At 44.9% G+C, this 21,604-nt stretch overlaps 1 protein-coding gene across 6 annotated transcripts in view; it reads left to right on the plus strand.

The window, feature by feature from the left end:
• FSTL4 (follistatin like 4) overlaps positions 1-21,604 on the plus strand; it is a 201,878-nt gene that overhangs the window by 85,658 nt on the left and 94,616 nt on the right. For all 6 annotated transcript variants that reach the window (XM_061457080.1, XM_061457079.1, XM_061457082.1 and 3 more), the window contains one exon: positions 19,734-19,924. In XM_061457080.1, coding sequence (XP_061313064.1) covers positions 19,734-19,924 — 191 coding nt within the window. The remainder of the gene's footprint in view (positions 1-19,733; positions 19,925-21,604) is intronic.

Here is a 21,604-nt window from a genome sequence, read left to right on the forward strand (position 1 = left end):
AGCAATCAGCATATCCTTGTGGGCTTTTTATCTCCCTGGTTTGCCAGGGGAGATACCAGTGCAAGCAACAGTTTGGAAGCAATAATCCCTTAAGAATTCCTGCTCTGTGCACTCAGTGGTGTGACCTTGGAGTGGAGTTTCTTGATGCCCAGACCTAGACCACAGGCTTGAGGACCTGTTGTAGTTGTCCATGGGAAGTCAAGGCTGAAGATGAACTTGGCAAAAGATCCTGGAGGACTTAATGAAAGGGAGCGTTATGAGTGAAAATAGTTGGGAATTAGCTCAGTAAGTCCCAGTTCTCTGGGAACAGCATCTTACCTGTGCAGTTGCATAGGAGGAGCCACCCCATGTGAGTGCCAGGGCTTGGAAGGAGAGGGTCAGAGGGGCTCTGCTCCTTTTGGAAGTCTGCAGGGAAAGAAGGCATTTGAGACATGCTGTCCCCAGATCCAGTTTCTGCTGTAGCTGCTTGGCGGGGTTAGGTTTGGTTTTCCAGCCCTGCAGACAGTAAGGAATGATGAATGCTGGGGCAGGAGAAGTTTGAAGGATGGAGGGAGGCCAAGTCCAGGCTGTTCTGCTCCTGACCTGTGGCTGGTTTTGCTGCTTATTCCCTCTCAGCTCTGTGTAATATTAGTGTTGGATGTGATGGGCACATCTTGTCGAGGAGGTTTGGCACATCAGCAGCAACAGCTGAAGAAATATGGATTCCTTTTTCCTTCTTTTAAGACATAGAAGGACTGTATCCTTTTTCATTATTTTATTTCATCTCTTTTTCCAAGAGATCTGTGCCTGAACCAGGTGCCTCCATCCCCTGCAGCACCCCTAGCGTGGGTGCCTGCCTCCCATTTGATGGTAGAATTGAATTATTTCCTGCTTTATCATTGAAAGCACAACCCTGTTATCATCTTGGGAGTGTATTTGCAGACTATAACCATTTCCATTCTTCTGCAGAATATGATGCAGCAAAACTTAATCAGAGATCTGTGCAGCTTGGATTTATGGTATCTCTCAGTCCTTAAGATCCTTCTATTAATGAAGGTTTTTAGAGGCTGTCTTTCAGCATCACACCTTTCTCCTGAACCACCAGGAGGTTTTTGCCACCCCAGAAAGTCACATCTAAATCACCTCAAACCAAAAAAAGCTCTGAGAAGATTATGGTGATTTGAAGGCTGAACCTGGAGGAAGCAGTGGCTGCGTACACAGCCATGATTGTGGTGGTGGGTCCTAGTGCCATGGCATGGCATGATATGGATCGCATCCTCAGCATATGAGCCTGTTAAGAAGGTGGTGGAGGAGAGTTGTGTGTAGCAATGTGCACATGTTCCTGTTTTCCTTGAGCATCAGAGATGGGAATGGCAATGCTGCCAGGCATCGTGCACTTGTCCATTGCCTTTGTGCTGCCCTCAGTATCAAAGAAACAGCTATTTTACATGTGAAGCTTGAGGACTGCAGATAGAGCAGAGCCTGTGATAACAAGCACAGCTCACAAACTGCATGCACTGGGTGGATTCTGTAGACTAGTGTATTTGCTGTGTCCGAATAATAGCACTAAAGAGCGATTGATAACCTATAGATTTTACAGAGATACAGTCTGTTTCCCGTCTGGTCCAGGTGGCCATGACCTGGGTGGATGTTCAAGTATGGTACCTCTTACAGGCATTGCTGTCTGGCAGGCTGTGTAACTATTCAGTGATGTACTTGCCTCTAGTTTTAATTTAGTCCTGATTTTGTGACCTGTTAGCTCTATTAAGTTATTTAGGAGTTATGATCCCAGGTAAGAATATATAGACAGTAAGCATGGTATTAACAGGGCCATTTCTCATTATTTCTATCTGATTTAATGCGCTTATATCATCATTTCAAGATACTGATTTGAATTTAATACTGCATAGAAAACAAAAACATGTCCAAATTGGCTCCAGATGTGATTCATTTCATTTTGTGCCTTTCAAGATGTTTTTAACAGCTGATGTATGAGCGTGGTGGGAGACTGCCAGAAGAGATGCTTTTTGATTCGAGTCAAGGACGCAAAAACTCTTCATCTAAGACAAGATAGGATTTTTTCTGCATGTTTATAAAGAACCCCTAATTACATAGTTTAATGAAAAGAAACTTCTTTCAGCTCTGCATTAAAATAATGAGTGTCAAATGTAAACAGTTCTTCTGCCAAGATACAGTCATTGCCAGGTATTGCGAGCACTTGGGTTGTGAGGGCTTTAGGGCTGGAAGTGGGACGATGTGACCAGCTTTCCATAGCATCAGTACAGCTGCATGCTTGGATGAGATGAATAGGGATGGATCCCTGATGAAACTACCATATATAGATTATGTAGGAAGGATATAATATAAAGCATAATATATAAAGGAAGACAATTAAGCAAGTAAGTCCAAAACAAGTGCTGGGGATGCTTTGAAAGCTGTTGGCTCTGACTCCTTAGATGCCTTTTTTTGCTGTAGAAAATACCAGGAGTCTGGCCTGCTCAATTGCTGCACCGTATCCTTGTGTTTAGAATCATGGGCATGGATATACATAAAGGTATTAACGATCCGCATGCCCTGCTGAGCTGGCTGAATTTGGGGCAGTGTGCTGCCACCAAGTTCAGGAGAGTTTAGATTAAAGAATTCCTGAGATTGTAGGTTATGATACTGCCCAAACCCGCTTCTGGCGTTGGCATGCAGGAGGAATTAAGTAATTTAAAGTCTTCTTAGTCAGAATCACAATATGTGTTTGAGTACCTTTTAATTAAGCTCCGTATTAATACTTGTAAGGAGTAAAAATTATCCTACCCATAGAGACCAGTGTATTTTCCAGGTTCCATCCAACAGGTGCAGTAGATCATTTCATTCTCATAAGTTTAGTAGTCACCAAAACCTTCAGCTGCAGTCTCATAAAGGCACTTCTCATGGTGTTTTCTAATCCATATAGTTAGAGGTGAGTTGGGAGGATTGTGTGTGCAGAGGATGGGCTGGCAATGTCTGCTCTTGGGGGAAGAGCAACTTTCCTTTCCTCCAGGCACAGGCAGTGGGGCTTGTGAGTAGTGGTACTCGTGGTTGGGAAGAGTTTTTTAGCAGCAGCTTGTGAAAAGTACCATTACAAAATGCAGTCTCTGTAAGGTGTGCCACTGTCTTACAGGAGCACTGTCACGGTGGAATGATGGAGGAGGATGCTGGTGGCATCCTTCCTTAGAAATGGTTGTGATCTGTCAACTTCTTATCTCCACAGCTTCTGAAACTGTATTTTGTCAGCATTTCACTGCTCAAAGGGAATACTGTAGACGCAGTCTTCCCTTTTATGACTTGGAGATACCTGCAGCTACTTCTGCCAGGTGTTGTTTTAAATGTGCCATTGTCACAGTCTCGAACTGTGTCTGTGTTCTATCTCAGGTTCTTTTCCGGTCTTGATTGCATCCCTCCCTCGCAGCCTAACAGCTGATTGAGCATGTGGGAGGTGAAGCACCAGGGAATATGGTATTAGCCAAATGTGTATTAACATTTTTCTTTATCACTTCCCTCACATCACAAATATGTACCTGTGGAAAGCTGCTTTTGGAGCATCCCCCTTTCTCACATAAAGCTTTTTCTGAACGTCTTATGAGGAGTTAAATTAAAACTGGGAAGAAAAATTGATTTTGGTGTCTCTCTGGCTCCTAATAATGTTTTCTATTTGTAAGTTCAGTCTTGGCTTTCTTAAAACTTCTTTTAACCTGAGAGACTGTGAAGATCTACCTGACATGAGAATCTGATTCTTTTCCTTTTGGTAAGACTGAATGAATAGAAGCAAAGGAACTGTTTTGACATTTGAACATCTCTAAGGAAGCAGTTACACCATAATATGCTGATAAAATATCCTGATAAAGCATAGCAGAGGAAGGCTGTCCAATAGCAGATGAGGCTGTGGTTTGGAAACCTCTAAGGTTGGTTTCAAATGCTCAAGGTTTCACTCATGTTTTCCTATGATGGCTTCTCCCAGCCTAAATGTATGGAGGGAACAGGAAAAGGGTCTGTTGGAAGGGAACGAATGACCTGGAAGGCCAAAGGCATTAAAGGTTTTAAAACACACAGACAAAAGGTGACCTAAGGAATGGCACAGCCAGAGGAAGTCTTGATTCTTGGTGTGTTGTAGGAAACTGTGATCAGAATTTAAGGAGCATCATGAAGACATTGCTCTGCTGAAGTTTATTGCTTTGCTCAGGGCCTTGGCATGTTGTTGTGTTTTCCATGCAGATACAGGAGGAAGGAAATGATGAGCACAGTGATTTGCAAAGAAACAACTGTGTGGCATTGCATTTCCATAGTTTCTCTATATGTATGTTCAATATAGGCATCTCAAATGGCACCGGCTGAGTTCCTGCTCACCTTCTGCACCCTTAACATGTGCAGTCTTTGTAGATTACTTTCAAACGTGCCCAGGTTTACATTGCTGGTACAAATCTACTCGTGAATACCACCATCACACTTTGTGTGTGGGTTGCTCACACTGCCTCTGGAATAGGAATTAGGCCAGCAGGCTGTTGGCTGGCATCTTTGGGATGACAGGATGATACCTTATGTTAGATAGCAATATGATTTTTTCACAGCTCAAAAATAAATGTATCTGACAGCCATAGAGATACTTTCTGCTTGACTGGCTGTGACTCAAAACTGTTTGTGGTGTTACAAATCCTAGCATGTGAAGCATAACATTTTAGGCTATTAGTTTTATAGGTTTTCAGCTGCTTGGCTGCTAAAAAAGCCCCAACCAAACACATACACCAAAAAAACCCAAAACTGACCTCAAGAGGTTATTTCACTTGCTTGGATAAGCTTGAGCTGGGAGCTTAGTCCCATTAATGTGACTGGCCACTGCCTATCAGAATACATCAGCCAACAGAGAGAATGGTTAATTTATTCCTATTCTGTTTATGTGGATGCAGTCAAAGCTATCAAATGATGGTCGGAATCTTCTGCTGTTTTTCTTAGAGAGGTCATTCCAGCCTAGGCAGAAGAAATAGCCAAACTTTTCTCTTACATGGGTGGGAAATAAAACACAGAAAACACACTGATTTATTTATATGGCTGCAGGGAAAAGATGCTGAAATAAATAAGCCCATATCTTGATCCCAGTCTGCTTTTCTGTGCTGCACATGAAGGCTATGTCGTGCAAACTCACTGATACTCCACCATCATAAAACTGGGCTGAGCAGAGTGGGAGCAATCCTATGCAGGAAGGGCCGTCTATGGGAGGAAAAATGCAATCATCCTGTAACTGCAGCATTAATATGTTACCATTGATACGCTCTAAGAGCAAAGTGATAAAGACATGGCAGGCTTTTGGTACTTTTCTAACGCGCCTGGTTGTGGTTTTGAGACGTATGGAAGACAGGCAGGACTGTGGGAGGGTGAGGGGGCTGTGGTGCACCAGTTTTCATCACCCATCACGTGGTTTGGCTAAACTTTTAATTAAAGCTTGAACACTGAACCATGTTTTTGGTTTTTATCCTGTTTCAAATGGTTAAACAGGAGCTGAGATTGCTACATCTTAGTTTGTACATCACAAAACCACATGGCGGATGAGAAAGACCTGACATGACTCAGGGCCTGACCTTGCTTCTAATAAATGCCATTAAATTCCTTGGCTTATCTTGCAGAACAGGAACCTTCAGTGACTTCTATCGCTGGTGTATTTTATGTGATGCGAAAGACAAGGAGAAAAGCATTTGTGCGAGACCATGTATAAACTGACCTAACTCATTAACATAACGTCTTTGTATGCTTGCAAGGGTCTTTAGCAAGACACAGAGGTGATTAGAAAAGGTTTTTACCAGGGAAACAGGCGTGTTATCAACAAGTCTTCTTATCTACAGAACCTGCCATGTTGGAAGGGCAGGGCTTCTTACATAAAACTTACTTACATTGCTTCTTCACGGCACTCAGTACCCAGATTTTGGCTCTTGTAATGCCAACACAGGCACTGTGTGATGCCCAGCTCGGTGAATTACCCATGTCTTGTGCTGCAGGTTAAGCTACATCTGTCTCCTGACAGAGAAAATCATTTTTTGTACCCAGTGGCTGGGAGTGAAAAGCAGGTGATGCGAAGGGTTAACTGATGTACGGGGGGGTAGGTCAAGCTGCTTGCTTAAGTGTTACTGCTTGCTCACGCTTATCGTACTTACAATGTACAAGGGGGTAGATCAAGCTGCTTGCTTAACAATGTTACTACTCGTTCACGCTTATCGTACTCACTGTGTATGCTAGAACAAGATATAAGGACGTGGCTATTGTTAAGAGGTAGGGACCGTGACTTGATTCCCATCCTTTGGATGCCTAGGCCGGCTGAAACTGGCTCTGTGCTTTAGACAATGACCAAGCCTCCAGGGAGCATGTGTAACGACCGGAGGTGAAAAGTTCAGGCTTGAGGAAGACTCATTTACTTCATCTTGAGACCCTCGCCCATGACCGCTAGGAGACACTGCGCAGGCGCAAAGGACTTCTTAGCTCATTACAATACAAAGCAGGGATAGGACATGAATATGTATAGGCGTGTTGTGCAACCTCATGCATATGTATAACTTTAGAGTGTAAATGCAAAGGGAAAACGATGCTGAGGTGCACATGCCTTTGGAGGAGCTATCCCCCATGTGCCTCAGCGCTGAATAAAAGCATACCTACTTTACAACTTTAACAAGTTGTGGAGTCTATCTGCGCATCACAGGTACTTTCCTCTTCCTTCAGAGCCCTCAACAAATAGAATCTATGGCAATAAAACTATGTTAAACCAGACTTAGCTGTCAAACAGCCTCTCTGAGTGAAGACGAGCTAAACCTGCTCAGCGTTTTAACATCCTTCTCTACTGCAATAGTGAATTTTAATCTCCAGCTGTAATAAACGTCAGCACTTGATCCTCTTCAGTGCTTTGAGTTTCATCTGTGTCCTGTGCTGTTTGGACGCAGCTAGGTGGGATTTTGATGATCTCTGTGGGAATGAAGGCTGCCTGTAAATCATAAGTAAGCCCAAGCCCTTGGGGCACTCAATGGTTAATGGGAGCATAAGGGCATGGAGTCATGTCAGTTCACCAGGCAGCAGCGCCCTGGGAGTCAAGGGATACAGCACTCGTGTCTGTCACTTGTGTTATATTTAATGCACTTGAAATAAATACTAAGTGTTATGAATATGGAGCAGAGAATGAAATGAAATGATTTCCTGCTATATGAAACAAATTCACCAATATAGCTGGGAGGGCTTCGGTATAGAGCAGGAAGGTGTTAAGATGGTAGACGTGTAGAAAGCTATCCTGTAAATCATAGAATCAGAGAGTGGTTTGTGTTGAAGGGACCTTAAAGCTCATCCAGTTCCAACCCTCTCCATGGGCAGGGACACCTTCCACTAGAGCAGCTTGCTCAAAGCACTTAAACTCTTTTCTATTGGAAGAGTCAAGGGAAGTGCTTTCCTTTTCTTCCTTCTTTCTAACCCCAAAACACTCTCTGACTCTGGGGGTGGCTGTCATGGAGCAGCAGGGTGCTGAAAGCAATGCTCTGTGCTACCTCCATCCTCTTCAGCATGGCCATGGTTTGGGGTTTCTGTGGCTGAGGCAGAACCAGGCAGCGTGTGGGTTTGCCTTGGGAGAGTCAATCCTCATCCAAAGGAGAGATGGAAATTTGGGGAGCCCCTTTCTTGGAGCCTGTTAGGCAAAGCACAAGCTGGAGCTTTGCAGGATGGGGACACAAGTGCTGGCACAGCCGTACTATGCCCCAGGGCCCTCGCTCCCTGTGTCCCAGCTTTTAAACTGTGCTAATTCCCTCTAGGCAGAGGCTCAGCGTAGAGCTCACAGATCAAAACACAGTGATTTGTCATTTGTGCTTTACCCTGGAATATGTCACTCTCGGTGTTGAAAATCTTCAGGAAAAACATGTTTTTACCCCTTTATTTCTGCAGTAAGGAGCTTCCCTCTGTACTTCAGTGACATCTATAATGAAAAATCCCACTGCCGACGCTTCGGTGTGGGGATATTGTTATCTTGACAGGCCTCCAGCAGATCTACTCCAGAATGGGTACCCTGAACTGCAGAAAGGTTATTTGTGTTGTCAGTAGCAAAGCACCTCCAGTGCTTAGATGACTGTCCCATTCATCATCTACCATTATAGCACTTAAGAAAAATCCCACAGAGAAACAGGAGGGGAATTCACCCCCAAAATACAGCCTGTTGCATTGGTGAACTTTTGGTTGCTCGTTCTATTTCTTGCTCTGCTATATTTGCTCCTCATCATGTGGATTTAGAGTAGAAATACAAATGCGGTTGGTTGTGTTGTCTGGGCTCCAATGGGAGAGAGCAGGATGAGTGGCATGGGTTTGGATTATAAATGGGAGGTTACAGTTGATGTATTTGTGTTTTGCTGTCTGAGTTGGAGCCCTGAGAGGCGCAATGCTGCAGCTACCTCAGTACGGGCAGGGCAAGGTGTACTTGAAGGTGTAGCTGTGTTGAATGCTGTGGTCAGTTGGCTGAGTTGGTGCTGTAGGAACCAGAGTCCTTGTCTACACTGCTTGTTGTAGGGAAAGGATGCGATTTAGTCAGGACATCATTGTGGCAAATGTCTTTTCATGATTGGGGGGGGGCTGTGATTTCTGGGGTGCATATATTGTGTAGGGTGATTAAAACAGCACAAAGCCAGCACTTGTTTTGTGAACCTTTATAATTACTAGGGCAGATAGTTTTGACCTTGTCGAATTCCAGTAGGAATAAGTGAACCCTCAGGCATACATGTGCATATTGTAAATGTTTCTCTTTTAATCTGTTGTTGCTGGACCAATATAAGGGTTTTCTGTGTGGAGTTTCTTAGCCCTTTATAATAAGTACTTTCTCCCTCCTTGTGCCTGTTCTCCACTTTAGAAGTTAACATTTTATAATTGCAGTAATGCCCTTTAGGGTGTATGTTAGGATCTGCTAATGAGATGCCTGAGAGGTCTCCTAATGACATCTGAGCAACAGTCACAGCACATCGTTATCAAACCATTACACACATACTTAACAATAATAAATACTCCTGCTTATTGTAATCCTGTTGTCCTTCAGTGCTTAGCAAGAAGATTCTGGAGACTTGAGAGTTCAACTGCAAGAGGAGGAGATGCTTAAAATCAGCAGTTGTATTGCACTGGATTTCTGTGAATGCCTTTGGTTATGAGGATGTGGAAGGACACAGTCTGGAGGGATTTATGGTGTTTTCCTATTGCATTTGGATTGAAAATGTCATGAGAACTACTTGCCAGCATGTATGTGTACCCTCTGCAGGGCAGTCAATAGACATCACACCCCTTCCGAGTGGGGATGTTTCTGGGAGAAACAGGGCGACCATGGGCAGTGGTTGGCTCAGTATTGCGCAAAATCTTACTGTGGTAGAGGATGAAGCCATCCTAGGGCAGACCCTGTGGTCTTGTGCTAAAGCACGAGTAACTCCAAGAAGACAGGAGGGAAGACCTGTATACACAAATATCCCGAAAAGAAATGTAGTGTTCTTGACTGCATCCATCACCAAGGATGGCATGCAGTAGCCTTTATCATACACATTGCCAGCTGCTTTTCCCATGCATTCTTCACGGTACAGATAAGAAACCAGACAGTAAGAAAGCAAAGTACCAGGGAGTCAGATTCATGGGGTCCCTAGCATGGAGAGATAGTGAATTGCTCCTCCTGACAGGAGAAGCCAGTGAATTGTTTGGAAAGGTAAGTGTTTCTGAGCAGAACAGGATCAGTAAAATTTACATTAGTGCCAGAGGGCTTTAACGGTTATTAAAGCTTCCAAATAATATATTTGCTATCTAGAAGTATGTGATAGATGTGCCAGTCAGCCATAAAAAAGTGAGCACTGGTTACTTCCCAGAGGAATCCAGACAATTTTGCTTTCTCTAATAGGAATAAGGTAGAGGATTGTAAAATGTCAAACAGCAGATTGCACAGCATCATCAAGTGAAGCGGGTATAAGGAGCAAACGTACTGTTTATCTAACAAAAGCCTGTTTGGTTTGGTTGATTTAAATTACAGGTTGTGTGCGTTAACGTCATGATGAGATTTTTCCATATGGAAATGAGGACTGTGAGTTGGTTACAGTGGAAATGTGGCCTCTTTTATCCATTGATGTGTTTGGTTTGTTCAAGGCCGGGTTGGACAGGGTTTGGAGCAACCATTGGTCCCGTGGAAGGTGGGGTTGTAACTGGATGAGCTGTAAGGTCCCTTCAACCCAAACCATTCTGTGATTCTATAAGTAAATTAATCATTAGACATCACCAGTTTTCTGTTTATCAGTCATGCATAGTTCACTCATGATTTCAATCACTATGTTTGCGTCCACTGAGTAGTTTGAAGGAGCAATGCAGGGTTACTTAGGAGTTGTTTGCCTTGGCTGCGTGGTGTTACCTTCTTTGCCTGCTCTGATGTTCACAGCGTTGTTTCTTCTCTCTGACAAACATTTGGAGGTTTTTAGCACAAAAATAACAGCTGATACTCAGTAGGCAGCGAATAATAAGCCCAGCAGTAACAACAGCCTTGTTTGCTTACGGCATCATATAGGAAACCTTCCCAGCCCAAACACTGCTGTTAGTTACATCTTCTTTATGCCACATAGCATTTGGAGACACTGTCTGAGTGCTTCTTTGGAGAGATGTCCTGGTGGGATGAAAGCAATTGTCCACTATAATCTGCTAGAAATCCCTGGTTTGTGAATGGGCTTGTGGTCTCTGTGGGTAGTGGAGCATCACCTTGTAGTACCATGAAGCCAGCGCAGGTGGTGGACATTGAGTTGTGGTAGAGCCCCCTGTTGCTGACTAGAAGCTGGGCATGGTCATTTTGTTGTCCAAAGTGGGGTACAATTCCCAGGAAAGAGGGAAAAAGTCATTTAGAATGGGGGCCACTTTAGTGAGAGCCACTATATCCCACAGCTCATCAGAAAGGATGGGCAAAACATGAGCTGAGCCCAACATCAGCGCAAACCTAGAAGAAGATAACGTGTGAGATGTGAGACTTGCAGTTTGATGGACCAGATAAATACATAACAAAATTTGGGAGATGGGAATTGAAGTTGAGCAAATTGAAAAGAAAACAGTTTTACCCACTGAGACTAAGCAAGCCTTTGAAAAACATGGCTCTTATGTGCTTAAATCAGGGCTGGAAACCTTCCTAGGAGGTATGTCATACAGCAAGCCAATTACGGAGCTGCTGCAGGGAAAATCAGCTTGGATTTGGTGCTTGTGTAATGGAGGTGGTCAGAGTGTGCATGTGATCCCTTCTGGCTTTAAAAGAATCTGTAAATGTGTGACACACTGCCTAGGTGGTGATGGGCACTTGATAGATGACATTTATTGTGTGTTTCCCACATGCAAGCCTCCTGCTGCCTCCTTCCTTAACATCTCCTGCCATCCCCTCTTGGGAAGATACAAACCTCTAGGTTTCTAACTTGCTTTTCAAACCTCTAGTTCTAACTTGCTTTTAGCCTTGGTAAACCAAGCTGTAATTCTTGGGCTTCCCAAGAAAGGCTTCCAATCCATCCATTTCTTTTCCTGTGCATTTGGGGCTATGGGGTGTGATTCATTTAGGCTTATGCAGTTCGGACGGTAATTGTTTAAGGTGGGAATAAAGGCTTTGTTCATAGAATGGGCGATCTATATTCTGATGCTGTAAGTTGTTAATATATTTTAAAAGCTCTTAGAGTAATAGATGGCTGCTTTTCCTTGTAATAAAATGAAATATTGGAACAAATACACGCCAAGGCAAGTTTTAGCTTTTCCAGGTTGTAAATGTCTATTGTTTAATAGTATCTACTTCACAGTACATATTCCATTCCATTTCTGCGATGTATTTGGTGAGCTCCCCATTGCTGCTAAATTATATATAGCTATCTGATAAATGTACATCTTATTAACTGAAACATATCCCTAAGACAAGTTAGTTTGGGCTTTTATTGTTAATTGAATTTATTCAGCAGCAGCAGCAGCTGAAGGATGGGAAATGTTCAGGGATTTGCATGATGTTAAACATCTGCTTCACTTAACAGGAACTTTGCCAGAGTTGCTCTTAACCTGTAAATTCAAATCAGGACTAAAACAGGTACTTTGAGGGGTTTAGCTGTGTGTAAAGGAGGTGGGGTGGTAGCGCTGCGGTGGGAGCATGATGCGATTATCCAGCTTTGCCTAAATGCCACATCTATGGTGCGTGGCTTCCTCTGTGCACAGTGATAGTGAAGATCATTGTCTTTGGTGGTGGCTGGAGGCAGCAGGATGCTCTTTGGGTTATTATCAGACATTATAGAAACATTGCTGCGTGATTACCTGCGGTGTAATTGCTGCAAAGCGCTGCCTGGTGTTTTATAGGAAGCTTTGTCTGAGCGATCAAAAGTCAAATGGTTGATACAATGACTTCTTCTAGAATCAGATTTGGGTTAATTTTTCTTCAGCCTCAATCGGTTTGCTCAGTGCTTGCAGCCTCTAAAAGTCAAAGCAGGGGAAGGTTCAAAACTCGCAGGTGTCCCTGAATCACAAGAAACCTCTGAATTTCACAGAGCTTTGTCAGTGTTCTCACTGCAGCGAGCTGCTGTGCTTGCTCAGAGGAGTCTGTTTGGGAACTCATTGAGAAAAGCAGGGTTATATCTTCTTTCCAACCACACAGGAAAAGGAACGTCCATCCAGTCTCTCCATACATGTGCAAAACAGAGCAATTAAAGGAAGAGGAAGACAGATGGAAAGAGACAGATAGGAAATTTGCATGGAGGAATGGGGATTTGCAATGAGACCCCTGAAGAGCTGAAGTCATCTTTAATTTTCCTGTCCCTGTCTAAACCTGCTCTGTTAAGTCAAACAGGCCACGAGGCCATGGATTATTGGTGTAAAGAGTTCACATAATCATCTCGCTGAGATTCAGCAGTCTGATGTTTTGGGACCACGTTTCTGCAGTTGAGGCATGCTGATGCTTTCATTTGGTATGCATGAAAAGGGGCTGTTGCTGATGAACAATTTAGCCATAAATGGCACAAGAATTAAGGAGCCACACTCGTAAATAAATTTGTATCCTTTAACATTTTAGTTTAGTTGTCTGATGCTTCGAACAATACCAGGTGAAGGCTGAGTGCACCATGTGAAAGGATGGGCTCTTTGAAACCAAAAACTTTCTCAAATCCTTTTAATTTTGTCTAGGAATGTTATTTTCAGTAGCCACAGCCTTTTTGCCCCATGGATATAGGTGAGAAAACAAAGCTTAATGCTCCCACTGGGGTAGACTCCACAACTTGTTAAAGTTGTAAAGCAGGTATGCTTTATTCAGCGCTGAGGCACATTGGGGGATCGTTCCTCCAAAGGCATGCGCACCTCAGTGTTGTTCTTCTTCATATTTAACCTCTATTACATATTCATGAGGTTACACAACACACCTATACATATTCATGACCTATCCCTGCTTCATATTAGAATGAGGTTAAAAGTCCTTGCTTGTGTAGTGTCTCCTGGTGGTTGTGGTTGAGGGTCTCAAGATGAAGTAAACGAGTCTTCCCTGAACTTCTCATCTCCAGTCGTTGTGCATGTTCCCCGGTGATTTAGTCACTGTCCAAACCGCAAAGCTGATTTCAGCTGGTTTAGGGGTCCAGAGAACAGGAGTTACTGTTCTTTCCTCTTGTCAATAGCCGTGGTCCTCCCACTCTGTACCAGCAAGCACGATCAGTGTTGAGCACGCATTTGTTGAATAAGCATAAGTAAGCAGTAACATTGTTAAGCAAGCAGCTTAACCCTAACCCCCCTGTACATGGGTTAACCCCTCGCATCACCACCTCCTGCACTGGATTTCTTCCTGAAGCTACAAAACTGCCTTAGGAACAGCCGAAAATAGCCAGCACCAGGTCTAACAGCAACTGTCATATAAAATGACACCCCCTGTGCCCCCTGCCTTAGAAATGACACTTTTTGAGCCTGCTCCAAACAGCTCTTTATTACCACATTTGGTGGTGGGGAATCGTTGCCTGGAAAATGAGTGCCCCTGGAGTTCACCTTTGGTGGTGGTTTATTTGTAATGGGTTGTTGCTATGCTTCCCCGTGACGGCAGCGAGCAGAAGCACGGTCCTGCTGTCGTGGGAGGATTTCTGGTAGAGGATGCTGTGGGATCCAGGTGGGATGCTCAGTCATCATGTCCTAACTCCCCTACAGTGCTATCATATGGAGTCTAATCCTGGGTTGAGATGGTTGGGATTAGCAGCATCACTGCAGATTTTCCAGGACTGGAGCCCTGGGCTGCACCGAGGGGAACTTCCTCCAGAGTTTTTGGAGGGTCACAAGAAGCTTGTATCTCCGTATAGACTTTCTTGTGCAGATAATCACGCTCTTATCCTTAGCCTGGATGCTAATGACTACCCAGGTTTTGTCACAGATCTTATGAAGAGCTGCAGAAGCCATATGCCCTTCGTGCAGTCGCTATAGTACTGAGAAATAGCTCAATAACCAGTGGGGCTTAAATCCTCTAAAGACATCTGTACACGTTTAGGTTCACACCTACTGTCAGGTTAGCTGAACACCAGGGACATCGGGATTGGTGCTCTATAGGTGTTATCGGATCACTGGTATTTAAAGTACTGACATCTCTAGTAATCATTGCATTGTAAGGCACCTTGCACACCGGTATTTTACAGGGAGATTAGTGTACCCATCAAAGCAAGCTCTGCACATCCTCACTTTACTTTGCTAACTGCACTTCTCTGAAGGAGACTTTAATCCTCAGCCTTGCTGTTTCTCCATTGTCTGCTTTGATTCAGAAGTGGGTTGAAGATTGCTTTGGGATCCCGCTGTAAAACCCTGCTACAATTCGCAGAAACCAGGAGTAAAACTCTTAAAGAGGGCAATTATTGAGGGAGCTGGATTAATGATCTGTCATCACAATTTAGCCACATCCGCCACTGACCTTTCACAGAGGGGATGCTCTTGATAAATGTAGTTCATTACCGAGTTCTGACATGAAAACAGAATGGCACTCTGTGTTTCTTGGCAGGCTGATCAATATTTTATCTGCCAAAGCATGCAGAAGTGCTAAACAGGATGAATTACGTAGCTGCCGCAAAACGGAGCAAGAAACAGCATTGCTTGGAGTGAGCGGAGCGTGTAAATGTGACAGTTATTGGCCACACTTTAGTAATCGGACCTAATACACTGGAGTTTTCTTTTACTTTCCTTCTGTCTCATTGTTTTTCTTTGCCTGTCTCTCTGGTTTTTGCATTCAAACAGTGCCAGGCTTCACTGCGTTTGCAAGTGCTTGTTTCTTTAGAGATCTCCCATGGTGTGGAGGGGGAAATCATGGCCTTCCCTGGCCGCGGGGTGTTGCAGTTTGGTTCCTCATGTTCTGCTCCATCCGACATCACAGGGATGCGGCTGCTGCAGGAGCAGGCTTTGGGGATGGGGAGGATGGATTTAATGGTCCATTTCTACAATAAAAATTGCTAGAAATCCCTGTGTTGAGCATGAGAAGTGCATTGAAGTGTTATCCATAGAGCACGGGAGGGAGCTGCACCCTGTGTGAGGTTTGTTTGAAAGTCACCAGTGTTTTCGTCTTAGGGCTGCAAAGTCAGGCACAGAGTTCGCAGGAGGGATGCGGCTGACCTCCAGCAGTGGGATGGGAACAAAAGCAGCCCTGCCCAGAGCATCCTGTCACAGGACAAAACCCATGCAGCTTTTCCTAGGGGAAGCTTGTGTTTGTTGTACAAAGCGTTGCTGTCAAACTGGGTTTGTGTTCAAAAGAGTAGAAGTGATAGAGTCTCTTGAAATGGTGAAGGTGGACTTGTATTTATTTATTTATTGGTAGTTTCTAAGCTGGAATCCAGATATAGTGGTATTATGTTATTAAAGTTCCTGTGAAAAATCCTCACCCTGTGTTAGACGATCAGCATTTTAGTTTTGATGTCTGATGCCGCTGGTATGCCCTTAGGTCTTCTCTTCTCCTGGAGTCAGCAGAATAAATCAGACTGGGATGCTCGTTAAAGATAGAGAAGTAAAACGTGTGCCTTTTTTCTAACCAGCCCTCCAATAAAGTTGAGAAGAAGGATAATCAAGCACAGTGTTATTTTAGGGCATGCAAGACGGAACAGCGGATTCAGCTCACCCCAAATCTGTGTATTCGGCTCTGTGTGTGTGTGACGTCCCGCAGCTGTGTGCTGGGGATGGTGCCCGGAGCAGATCGGTTTTGAGTACAGACAGGGGATGAGCTGTCAGTAGTGCAGCACAGGCGCTGAAAGCACACACAGTGGCATTCCTGCTGTTCACTAACAGGCAGGGAAGAAGTCCTGTGAAACCCCTGTCTGAAGAGCGGCGCTGGTCACCTCCCTGCGTGCGGCTGGGAGGCTTCTGGTTGCAATTGCAAACAGAACCTAAGTCCCCAGGCAGCTCCTAACAAGGAAACCAAGCTGAGACACATCCATTAGCCAGACATACCAGCGTGAGCAGTCTGAGGTGAGATAACCTGTTAATGATGAGCTTATGCTGCAGAGGAAGCTGCTGGGGGTACTTAGCAAAGCGGAGACGAGAGTGGGGATAAGCAAGAAGGCATGCAGCGGCTTTTCTGTGCTTCTTTTTGTTTAACAGCCATGGTTGTAATACCTGAAAGAACAGAACAAGGGGTGGCAATGCTGCCTAAAGGGATGGTATTTAGTAGATAAAGCTGGTAGATCCTATGCACAATGTAAGAAGATTACAAGTGTCACTGACAGCAGGAGAGGGGCTGGTGGGAAGGAGAGAAAGTACAGGGCTGCCCTTTGTGACACCTATGCAATCAGCTCTGAGAAAGGACTGTTACCAGTCTCTGTAGGGAAGATGGGTTAAAACATGAAATAATAATGCCTACTAGAGGAGGGGAAGGATCTTTACTATATAAGAGTTTAGCTGTCCTTTGCATTGGCTTGCCCAATGATTCAAGTTGTTTCTTTGCTTCCTTGCTGGAGCTGGAGGAGCAGTCAGTGGCTTTTGTGAAGTGCCTCCAGCATCTGTTTGGTGGCTGCAATGCCTTGAAGTTGTGTTTAAAACAGCATTAGGTCCGGGTTGCACAGCGAAACATCAGCTCAAACATCCCAAGCATGAACGAGTTTGGCCAGACTTCCTATAAGGTTATACTTTCAGGTCAAACATAATCTGTCCTTTGATCCGGAGTGATTTTCTCCCACTGCAGTGAGATTAAATGTATAAATTAGATGTATATATTTATTGAAAGGTTGGACCAGGTGATGCTTGAGGCCCCTTCCAACCTGGTATTCTGTGATTTCTATGCAAATATGTGTCACCACAACCCTCTGGGGTGTCAGTGGCAGGGGAAGAAGCTCGGAGGTGTGAGCCCCACAGAGCCTGTCACAGTCACACTGTGCAGTGATGCTAAGGGACCCAATTCCAGCAGAGCCGCAGTCATCATTCTCCTGAGGGAAGCGAAGGTAATGAGGTGTTAGAGCAGTTTTGACAGGGGCTGAGGACACCTTCTGACCTTCCAACTGCACTGTGTGCTAACAATGTGTGGAGCTGGAGTTACTGTCTAAATAGGGACCTAATTGTCTTACTGCTGGTTTTCTTTGCACTGGAGTGGCATCACCCTGCCACGTAGGATGTAGCTCTACTGTTTGTCAATGGTCCCTGACCCTAGATACAGCAGTACTGTGGTGGTGGGAGAAGGGTGGTTAGTGAGCTTCTAGCAGGATGTGGGAACTGCAGCCAGAGGTTGTCACCACCTCTGCCCTTCCCGTTTCCTTCATCCCATTCTTCATGCCCATCACATTTGCCTGGAGGCTGCAGCATGGCTTTGACCCTCTGAAATTCCCCAAATGGGCTGCCTTGCAGCCTGGATCAGTGTGTGCTTTTTACAAGAAAAGCAGTTTTGTTTTCAGGCTTTGTTTTCAGAGGATGGGAGAATCAAGGAGGGCTGTGATGCAGTGAAAGCAGATCAACATCTCCTGGCTCCCACCATGCGGCATGGTTGAGAGCCTGGGTGCATCACTGGTCAGGGGGTTGGAACTGGATGAGCTTTAAGGTTCCTTCCAATCCAAACCAGTCTGTGATTCTGTGACATCTGCTCTTTGCTTGTGTTTTGCCATTGCATTAACATGCAATTCATTCTGGAAATTCTGTTTAATACATATAGTGCACATGGACTAATAGTAGCTGAATAGCTTTTTCCTGTAAAATGAGAGTGATCCCACGTGGGACCATGAGCTCTTTGGAGGTTGTTTAGAGGGAAGGAAAAGCTGCTTAATATCCCAGTGAGAAACTCTCAAAACAAGAAGGGTCTGAGTTCAGGGTGGAAAATGAGCCTTGTCTTGCAGTTACTGCTTGTGGAGCAGTAGGGCACTGACCTGACTGGTGAGTGCATGTCCAGCCTCTGTGTCCTCTCACCTTCTCATGTCACAGTGGTTTTGAAGCTGTGAGCACAATATATGAAGGGTTGACAGTCGATGGGTTTGATATGAGAGGAGTGCCTCCCACCTGGAGTCTTAATTGGGTTTTGGTTGGAGTGCGACCAGGCGATGAGAAATGGTGCAGCTCAGCAAGAAAAGGACAGGAACATTGTTGTCAGTGTGCCAGAGCCTTCAGTTGCTGTTCAGAGGATAATGTTTGGAGCCTCTGGGCAGCTGATGTGCAAGGGTGTTGTCCCTTAAACCGAGGTGAGACCAGGCTCCCTTAGAGTTAATCCACCAGTAGGATCAGTGATAGGATTTAAACAAAAAGTTGTTTTTGAAACCACCATTATAGAGAATAAGGACATCTGTGTTAGGGAAAATACATTACAAGACAAGGGCATCTAAGGGGACAGCTGAAGCACGAGGGTGCTCCAGGGTCTCCTCCAAGGCAGAGTCAGCCAGGTTCCTGTTGTGGTCTACACTAAAGCAAACAGGTTTGCACAACAAAGGGCAGTTGCCATCCTTCATTCTGTCAAGCTCTGCTGGACAGCAGTTGAGCAGAAAAGGGCTGTAACATCTTATATATATACCACTTTGGGCATCAGGATGTGGTTTTTCTGTAGAAGGATGCCCTTAAATCAAAGCAAGGTGCACTCCAGGGAAGAGAGGTGGCTGCTGCGAGTGCAGCATGAGCTTTCAGGGTCATGAAGGTTCAATCTGATTCCTCCAACTGAGTCCATGCTGCTTCAGATCAAGGGGCTCGAGGGTTTTTCTGTGATGATAACCTTTTTCCCTGGTCAGGGGCTGAGGAAAGCGCTTATGTCAGTCTGGAGCGGGGTGATGTGCTCAGGCACCAGTGACACCATAGCCACAGGGGCTCCTCAGTGTGCTCCCTCCAGCCATCTGACCACGCTGGGCTGCCTTTAAGGATTCCTTCAGATCAGCCCTGTGTTTGGCACAGGGTGACTCTCAGGTGTACCGTTTATTTCTGTCTGTGGCACTTCCTAAGCATCAGCTCTTCCAAGGTTTATTTTTCACCTTGGAATCCCAGCATAGGTGAATTTAACTTTAGAAAAATGTAGAGCCAGTTTAATAGGGGTAGGGATTACAAAGCTGAGCATGGAAGTCTGTAACTGAAGCCCTGTAATCTGGAAAATAGCATGCTGGAGAGCATCCTTGACAGCAGGATTTAGCAAAACTGCCAGCTATTATAAAAGGTAATGACTTCAGGAGCTCCTCAAGTGCAGAGCTGAGTGATGCTGTACATGCAGACAGCCTGTCTTTGGCTGTGCCCTGTCTTTCCCCTTTAGGAGCTCGGTCCTTTGAAAAGATGAAGGCTAATCTGATGTCCAGTAATGTGGTTTTATCTTGTAGGTGACACCTGTACCATGGCAGACTACAGCCGCCTCAAAAGCATCCTCCTGGACCTGCAGGCTCATCGGCAAAGCCTGCCGAGCATCCCAGCCAAGGACAGAGTATCCCAGAAGCGCTTTTTAGTTGAAGATCTGTTTAAGCACTTGGATGTGAACAGCGATGGGCACCTCAGCAGCTCCGAACTGGCGCAGGTGGGTTTGTTGTTCAGTGACAATGGGATTATGAAGTGGATTGCGTTTTTCATTCAGTGTGAATTGAATGTAACACAGCAGCGCTCTGCTGAGAGCAGTCGTTTGTAACTGTCCGGCCTGGCAGCAGGTAAAGGAGGGAAATCTACTGCAGCATGTGAGCCTCTCTCTGCCTCTCTGGGGAGATGGTGCTGTCTCAAACATTTGAAGCTCCTCTGCAAACAGCAAACATGGCACCATTCCAGCCCCATCCATGCCTCTGAAAACAGATACCCATCCTTGCTGCTAGCCATCATCTTCTGAAGTATTTCCAGCTAGCCAGCTTGGGGAGAATTAATGTGGATTTTTTAGGTGTGTGTAAGTAAGGCAGAAATCTCTTAATTCTTCCTCCCTGCCTTCTGGACCGTGCATTTGCATGTAGTAAGATGACAACAAAGCTGGAATATTTTTTAACAGGTCTGTTTTCCCCAAATCCCCAGCAGGTGCCGGGGATTGAGGTGATGTGCAGAACCTTGTAACGATAGAAAGGGTGGGAGCTGGGAAGAAAACTGTTATCTCTAACGATGGGCATGCTGTGCTGTTGGAATTCATCTAATTGGTAAAGTGAACTGAGCACACAGCCCAGGTACTCAAGCTGATTACTCCGTGTCCTGAACTTGCTCCTTGCACATGCAGAGCTGGTAAAATGGTCCTGTAAATATGAGAAAATGCATTATGCCAGATGCGGGAAGATCTTGTCTTTTCCATATTATTAGAAGCAAATGCCTTTTAACAGCCTTTTGGAAGCCAATACCTGCCTGGGACCTGTGAGCTGCCCCTTCCCACTGTGCTCTGCAGGAGCACCTCATCTGCGCTCATGCTTCCCAGTGAACACGAAGCACGTTGTAGTTGCAGTGTGTAAATGCAAGCTGTGAGCAAGCTGGAGCACAGACACAAGCTCTCTCCTCCCTCAGCTCACTCCTGTGCAGGACACTTTGCTCTGCACTTTAATCCTCAGGCTGTTGACATGATGCATGGTCCTTTGTGCACAACGCAAAGTGTCAGCAGAAGTTCCTTTAGATCTCAGGGCTATGAATATATACAATAGTTCATTTAAATGCAATGATTTTTTTTATAAAGACATGGTAGGTAGAAGAAAACACTTTTATCTGAATTCAAAGCCAGTTTTTGCATAAGTGCCTGTTCTACACTTCCATTTTTCCCCCCTTTTTACATGAAACTTATTCCGTCAGGATATTAAAACACACCTTTCATGGAAATAAGGGTTTGACACCCTGCAAGCCATTACCTTTAGAAGAAACAGCGACCTGCATTTTAAAGGAGCAGGATTCAGTGCTCTAAGGTCTGCTGTAAGGTTACTTTGGGCCCATTTGCAGATGTGCTGGGAGCCCAGGTCTCTCTCACAAGCATAGACCTTGACTACTATCGTTTCAGTTCTTTTCACTGTTAGCAAGACCAGTAAACGTGCTGGTTGGATGGACCACATTAAGTTCAGCCCTCAGCTAGGAGTCCCCTCACCCAAAGAAAAGCCCCACAAAAGCTTGCCACCAGCACTACAGAGCATGATCACCTCTCTAAAGACCTCATGCTGCCCTTGTAAGCCATGGATACTTTTAATCCCTCCCTGAATGATGCTGATCTTGCACCCCTTGGTGGGAGTGTGGTGGATGTCCTGGCTGGGCT

This window comes from Pezoporus flaviventris, unplaced genomic scaffold, assembly GCF_033815535.1.
Source record: "Pezoporus flaviventris isolate CSIRO_AGI_PZ_B2104156 unplaced genomic scaffold, CSIRO_AGI_Pfla_v1 ptg000023l, whole genome shotgun sequence".
NCBI classification, from domain to species: Eukaryota; Metazoa; Chordata; class Aves; order Psittaciformes; family Psittacidae; genus Pezoporus; species Pezoporus flaviventris.